This window comes from Crocuta crocuta, unplaced genomic scaffold (assembly GCF_008692635.1).
Source record: "Crocuta crocuta isolate KB4526 unplaced genomic scaffold, BGI_CrCroc_1.0 scaffold332, whole genome shotgun sequence".
Classification (NCBI taxonomy): Eukaryota; Metazoa; Chordata; class Mammalia; order Carnivora; family Hyaenidae; genus Crocuta; species Crocuta crocuta.
Genome location: NW_027532025.1, coordinates 2,512,339 through 2,520,179, shown reverse-complemented (window position 1 = coordinate 2,520,179; position 7,841 = coordinate 2,512,339). Strand labels below are relative to the sequence as shown.

At 37.6% G+C, this 7,841-nt stretch overlaps 1 protein-coding gene across 3 annotated transcripts in view; it reads left to right on the top strand.

The window, feature by feature from the left end:
- Positions 1-6,445: 6,445 nt before the first annotated feature.
- Positions 6,446-7,841, top strand: part of DLG2 (discs large MAGUK scaffold protein 2) — a 1,377,464-nt gene continuing 1,376,068 nt past the window's right edge. For all 3 annotated transcript variants that reach the window (XM_077776205.1, XM_077776203.1, XM_077776202.1), the window contains exon 1: positions 6,446-6,502. In XM_077776205.1, the coding sequence (XP_077632331.1) occupies positions 6,461-6,502 (42 nt within the window). In that variant the 5' untranslated portion in view covers positions 6,446-6,460. The remainder of the gene's footprint in view (positions 6,503-7,841) is intronic.

The following is a 7,841-nucleotide window of genomic DNA, read 5'->3' as shown; positions in this document are numbered from 1 at the left end:
CGGAGTAGCTCCAGCTCTGAGTTCTGGGGCATGTGCAGAACTGGAAGAAATGGCTTACCTGGTTCTTGGCTGGCACAACAGCAGCTCTTTCTTCTTGTGTAGCTAGTCTCAATTATTCTACTGTGTTTTGCTGCATGTTCTTAATTAGAATTGTGAGTTCTCCCAGGGCTATTTTCATTCATGGATAGCTATCTAATTATTTTTGCATAGGGACAAAAGCTGGTATTGCCAACTCTGCCACCTTGCTGATGTCACCCTTACACACACACTTCTGATCTTTGAACAGCCTCCTCTCTATTCTCTGGAAAGGTGTTTTTGAACATTCTCCACTGCCTTTAAACCTCAGATATTCTCTGTCCCTGTTCTTCTTAGCAGATGACTTTGCCTTCAACTGTATAGAGAAAATAAAGACCATCATACAGGAAAGTCTCAACTTTTCCACCAAAACAAAACAAAAATAAAAGCTGATGGCTTTCCTCACCCTCTTTTTTCCCCCTACTACAAAGGGAGTGCCACCTTAAGTACCAAAAGTCATTGATTCCATGTGCATTCTGTATCCTAATCTTCCTACTCCTTCAGGAGCACAAGCAAGTGTTTCTCTCTGCTCAGTTCTTCACCCTTCTCTCTACTTTCTCATAACAATTTAAATATGTTCAAGCCTCTCCCATCTTATAAATAAACAAACAAATAAACAAATACATAAATAAATAAAGGGAAAACTTCTCCTAATCATATTCCATATCAATTCCATATCACACTACTCCCTAGTCTCCTTCCTTCTTCATATACAACCTGTTTAGGATAACCACCACTTTCCCTTGTGTCCATTTTCTTATTTTCCACACCAACTCTGACTCATTAATATGGCATATGCTTCACCACTACATGAAAATGGGTGTCATAACTGCTATCATTATCTAACAATCATTTCTATATCCTCACCCTACCAGACTTCTTAGCAGATTCCAAACATCTGAGCTCTCCCCATCATGAAACACTCTGACTTCTTAGCTTCTGTCTTCAGTTTGTCTTTTCATTTCAATGTTTCCTTCCCTTTATTGGCTCTCCCTTTAGTCTCAGATCTTTATGTGCCTGATCTCCTCAAGCCTCAAACATACATCCCCCAGTTTTTTAATTCCACACTTTTTCTAGGTTTTCTTTGTTAATTCCTATGACATTTATTACATCTCCATGACAATGACTTCCCAATCTTTCTTTAATGTACATACCTTCTCTGAGCGGAATTAAACAGTGCCTTAAAAAATCATACACCATGATCAATGTGTGACTTGGTTTCTAAACCTTAGCTTACATGAAGACCCACAAGGAGCAGGGCTTGTTTACAGAGATTCCTGAGCTACAAACATAGAGCTTCTGTCTGGTGGGTCGGGGGTATGATCTGAAATGTTGCATTCTAAGAAATTCCCAGCTTTTGCTGATCCTGCTAGTTGAAGGACCACACTTTGAGAACCATTGCTTGACATTCCAGAGTAGGAATTGGCAAACTACAAACTAAAAACCATTTTTACATTTTAAATGCTTGAAAAAAAAATCAAGAATAATATTTCCTGACATGTGAACATTATATGAAATTCAAATTTTAATGTATATTAATAAAGTTTTATTGGAACACATTATGCAATGTCTATGGCTGTTTTCTCACTACAACATCAAAGTTGAGTAGTTGTAATAGAATTATCAGTTGTGACAGTGATCATATGGCTTGCAAGTATAAAATATTCACTATCTGGTCCTTTACAGAACCAGCAGCTGACCCTGCTTTAAATAATTCTCAACCTAGCTGCACATTAGAATCACCTGAGAAGTTTTATAAAATACTGGTGCCTAGGTTCTATCTCCTGAGATTCTGATATAATTGGTCGTCTGTAATACAATCTAGTGGATCCTTAACATTTAAACATATCTTATCTGTCCTAATTAAATACAACAAAAAGCAAGCAAACCTACCAAAGTTATTCTGCGTGTAAGAAACCTACCAAAGTTACTCTGTATATAAGAAAGAACTAGACACTATGACTTCCTTATTTCATATTTAAGGGAAATTTTGTCCAGATACATGAATTATTTGTCCATATTAACAGACATTGTTGCTGTTATTATAAAGAGGAGAGAGAGAGAGAAATGCAAACTAAATATATGTAGATGTCACATTCTAAATTAAGTGCTTAAGGTAAAAATTGACAAGAATCAACTTTACTTGATAGCTACCTTTTCATCTAAGAAACACAGTAGTTGGCCTGTGTTAAAGGCCATGCTTTAAGAAAAATATATTACACACTAGACTTGCATGGATTCTAGGGGGATGTCTACCCTATAGGAAGTACTCAGGAGCTAACATCCTCAGGAATAGTTACATTTCCATTCCTTGTGTCATGATCAATAGGCAAATCCCCTCACAGCTCCCTTCCTGTGTCTTTTTTTCTCTCCTTTACTGAGAGAGGATAGTTGGATAAATAGTTCATTGTAGGTGAGGCCCCTGTAGTATATAGACAGTGTAAAAGGAAAAATGAAAGGAATAATGTCTGATTTCCCTTTCTTTCTAAGCCTCCTCCCAATCACCAGTGATGAACACTGTCAAAATTTACACACACACACCCCTCTACCACAATTATATATAAATATGTACACAAATATAGGCTCATACTATACAAACTCTTCTTTTATGTTTACGCAACCTTCTCTTATGTTTAAGATTGTAACTTGAATATCTCTTGATATAAGAATTTGTACATGTACCTCATATTTTTCTAATAATTGCATAGTATCCTGTGGTATAGATAAATTGTAATTTTACAGACAAGTCTTGTGTTAATGGATATTTATAATACATATGTATATATGTGTATGTGTATTTCTATCTCTATGTCTACATCTATCTGGTATAAATTCCCAGGAGTCCAGGTGGAATCAATACATCAAAGAGAATCTGTCTTTTAAAATATTTCATAGATTTGATGCCCTTTATAAAGTCTTCGTCATTAGTACTTGATACATCAATTTAAAAAATCTTTTCTAATTTTTATTCTTTTCCCTAAATATGAAGGACGTGGAACATTTTAAATATTTTGTGGTCTTTTGAACTACCACTTTATGTTCTTTACCTCTTTTTTAATTCAGTTTCATACTTTTTCTTAGTGAGTTATGAAAATTCTTTGTATTTTTAGGAAATATTCCATTGAATATGTTGCATTTTTCCCATTTTGCCATTTGTCATTGTGTATATACTTTAGCCAACCAGAAGTTTTATATTTTTATATAGTCACAGTTGTTTATTTTTTCTTATATGGCTTCAGGTTTCTCCACTCCATTATTACATATCAAAACCAAAACCAAGTCTGTTTTCTTCTAATATGTTTATTACTTCAATTCTTATACTTAAATTTTGATCCATCTAGACTGTTTCACTGATGGGATTTATCTTTAATCTTCTCAATGACACTAGGAGTGAAGTATTATCCCCATTTTAGACATCTCCATTTTATAAACGGTAAAAGAGAGGATCTGAGGTGGAACTAGTTTTCCAGGACTCCTTGCTCATGAGTATTGGAACCTAAATTTACTATGCTGTATCAAAATATATCATTTTGATATATCATTTATTATATACAAATATATTATAGAATTTATATTATCTTTTCGCCAGTTAACATTTCCTTCTACCATAGCAAATGCTATTCTTTTAGTAGGTACATTGTCCTGTTGAACTCTGCCTAAAAGTAGGGAATACTTTTAGTGGGACATTGTCATTGTGGTTGGTGCTTTTCCTGCACTGAGAGGATAGTTGGATCTATAAAATGAGAGTAGTAAGTCAGCAGTCCTAATATAGTTAGGCAAATTAGGCAGTAAATCTACAGGTTTGGCTCAGGTCCTTACCAGGATACTATGGGGGTAGATAGGTGTACAGAGGAGTTTTAAGCAGATCTTCAACGTAAGAAGAGACTTTCTTTAGAATGTACATACATTGGGGCCCCTGAGTGGCTCATTCTATTAATGATTGGTTTGGGTCATGATCCTGAGGTTTGTGGGTTGAGCCCTGCATCAGGCTGTCTGCTGTCAGCATAGAGCCTGCTTCAAATCCTCTGTCCCCTTCTCTCTCTGCCCCTCCTCTGCTTGCACTCCCTCTCTCAAAAATAACTAAACATTTAAAAAAAGAAAGTAAATACATTAACACTGTATCTGAAGTTTTTCAGAAGTTGTCCCTGATTGCCTCCCAGGAAAACCTACATGTGCTTTTTCACCTGTAACTTCGTTTTTGTTTAATTCTTCCCTGTAAATGGTTCTGAGATTTGTAACATTTCCCAGCTCCTTTCTGTTTCTTTTGGGACATCCAAATACCCTAGGGTCTATTAAAATAATAAAAAAGGTGTTATAAAATTGATTTTCCCCTCCACAATCCCTAATTGGAAAAAAAACCACGCTTAACAATACTTACTGACAGGTTAAAAAATTGGTTTTTAAGAATCTTCTACACCCCCAATAGAGAAAATGTGCTTTAAAATTCTAAGTTTTTCATGTTAGTGAGTTGCTATGTTTGGGCTTGTTTATCTGGAAGTAGCTGCAGGAAATGTGACCTGCTATGACCTCAGGGGAGAAAAGTGTTATGAACTGAAATGTTTGGTTTTGCACTTAAAGCCATTAATAAAAGTTGTGGAATGATGAGAGTTGGGCCTCCATGTTGATGTTTTAATGTCCTGGAAGTCCCTGGTTGTGCTGCAAGTGCTTACAATTTGTAATTACCTAGGCTCATATGACAGACGGAACTGGGAATCAAATTAAGTAGCTGCCTTCTCTTATGTATGATGCTAGAGAATCTCCAGCTTAAGATAAGATTGCCTTTTTTCCTTCCTAAAAAAAGGCACAAACAATGACAGCCCAAAATAGCTATTTAGTCAGAACTGACGACACTTTCTGAATGCTTGTCATTAAGGGAGAAATAGAAAATCCTGATTTTCTTCTTCATTTAATTTCTCTCCCTTAAATACCTTGCTTCCTCCTGAAGCCACCTCACCTCATTGCCCAGGAGAAATGCCCAGTGGTTCTGACAGTGCCTCAGCACCACTGCAGGCTCCAGAGGGGAGGTGGCTTATGCAAAACATATTAAAGAAAAATCCTAAAAGTCACTGCAGCTTTTTCTAGTGAGTTATGCTGATCTTCCCTGTTGCTGTAAGCTGATGGGGAACGTCGTGGCAAAGACATAACCACTCTTTTTCCTCCCACTATTTTTGCTGCAGTGAGAACTGTTCATTTCTGCTTGCATTTCACCAGATAGCTTTAGAATTCTAGCTGAGAATTAGGGCTTTCTAAGGCTGGAAATAAGAGTTTAGAACCTTAAATTGGACTTTGTCCTTTTGGCTCAGTAAAAATTGAGTTAATTTGCAGCCTCCGGTGCCTGACTGGAATGACAACAGACAGTGGGATCTGACGATGTTTTTGAATTAAGTTTTTTTTTCCCCGTATGGATTCATGGGGGCAGAAGCTTTTATTTTTCTCTCTTGCTCTTTCCCTCCCTGAGCCAGCTGAACATATTATTCAGCAGCAATAACTACTGAATCTATGGTTATGTTATCCCCTGGAATTTTCTATCTTCATTCCAATCCCATCCTCTATATTGATTTTAATTTACCAATAAAGCTTAATTTTGGAAAAAATAGATGCAGTGTTTTGGTAACAAGCCTAGTAATTTTAGATATCTCTGGAAGATGTAACAGATATTACAGGACAGGGAAGAAAGAGAAGGTGGTATTTCTCAGGCATGTAACCACAGATCACCCCAGGGGAAGCCGGCTTACATTTAGGGGACTTTAAGAGACCATGATCCTTTGGTCTTGTTCTTATTCCACATGAAAAAGCAGAATGAAATGTGTTTGCAGTGATTTGTAGTATTGGCCAAACAGGGTGCTGCATCAGAACAGCCTGGAATCTAGTGCAGAGCCCATATTAAACCTCCTAAGGAAAAGGGGTTTCCTCTTCATTTAGAGTCTACCCGGTGCAGTCCGCTGTAAAGTATCTAATAGGATAACACCAGGGCTCTCCAGAAATATAAGTAACTCATTGGTTAAATTTCATTCTTCACCTTTCCCCCCCCTCCTTCCTGAGTGAGCTCATTCATCCCTCCCTTTTTTTTTTTTTTTTTTTTAACCCAGTGATTTAAAATGCTAGAAGGAAAAGCAACTGAAGTCTTAACTTTCAGATGCTGAATTCTCAGCTAATTGAAATTACTGGGCACAATGCTATATATAGCCAATGAAGAGATTTTGAGCTCTCACTCAGTGCCTTCAAGACATGTCGTTTTGTAGTCAGAGAAAACAGAGATCAATGCATTTTCAAACTGACAGAGGGAACGGATGCTCCTTAGTAGCACATGCCCAGGATCGTGTGTGTGGGGCTTGCGCTGTGCTGAGAAGCTGAATACCGGTCCATATGCTCCTTATTTACTGCAATGTTCTTTGCATGTTACTGTGCACTCCGGACTAACGTGAAGGTAAGAGGAGGCGAGCCGGCAACTGGGCACAATATACATGTTAAACCAGCTGCAGAAAATGTCTACCTTGTGTAGCTTCAGGACTTTTCCGATTGCTGGCTGAGCAGGCAGATTATTACAGGTGGTTGCAAGGGCTTTGTTTTATTGTTGCCGAGCAGCCTCACTGGGGGAGCATGTTGGAAGCTGCTGTGAAGTGACCTTCAGGTTTAACTGTTTGTTATTCAGGTTCAGGCTCACAGTTGGGGGGTGGAGTTGGGGGAGGACAAGATGAACATTATTTAGGTAGGCCAGAACCAAGAAATCAGAGAAGATAAAAAGCTATACAGCATGCTTTAGATTAGGATTTAAAGTCTTTCTTTTAAAAAGTGCTGTGAGCTGCCTGTGCTCGTGCAGCTTAATTGATTAACAGCCGAGGATTAAATTTAGTGGTTCTAATGGCATTAGGATACGATCTGTGGGATATCTGACCATCCTGTTCATATAAACAAATTATTATCATTGGAAGTTGCTGATATTGATCATACAAATCCTCTGCTTGGGGTGGGCTCGTTGCTTCAGCTGCGTGGGCGCCACTGCCCCACCGGTCACCCCGCTGCCATTCACTTGCTGTAGCTAATGAGCCTCCGAAGTTGAGCCTAAGTTTGGGAGATTTGCCCCTTGTCCGGAAGGACTGCGTTATTATTGGAGAGGTTTTCTGACACTGTTCATTCAGCAGTGAGCCAGACAGGCCAGCTGTGGAATTCCAGTTGCATAATTTAAGTGAATTACATCTCTGTTAGCTTTTTGAACTTGTGTTTCTTATTGAAGGAAGTCCAAAAATGATTGCCTTTCAGAAAAAAAAAAAATTAAGGCAGTTAAGATTTAATACCTAAAATAAGAATCTTCAAAACATATCAATGTCAAGTGTTTTCCCCTTTTATTTTACTGGGGAGTATTTTTAATGTGTCTGGGCACTAAAGTTTTGTTTTCTGTGTTTACAAGTTTTATTAAAGTGCTCCCTGCTGCTCACTCTTTTGTAAGACTTTTTGTTTTCTATTTGAATTTCAAACAGGTAGTATTTATGTTTTGATGACCAATGCTTTTACAACTATAGCCTGACAGCATTCCATGGATCATTTCACAGAGTTCTACAGAATTTACTTTTTACTACTTTTAAGGTTGAAGTTAACCTTAAAAGTAGCAATCATTTTTCCCCCCATGCCTATGATGGATCTAGCAAACAAGATGCAAAGAAAGATATTTAAAAGCCTACTAGAGTGTGCCCAAATGTCAACTTGGCTTTCTCTGTCACCATTTCCTCTTCCTAATTATGGTGTATGGCATGCATTGTCCTGTAAGC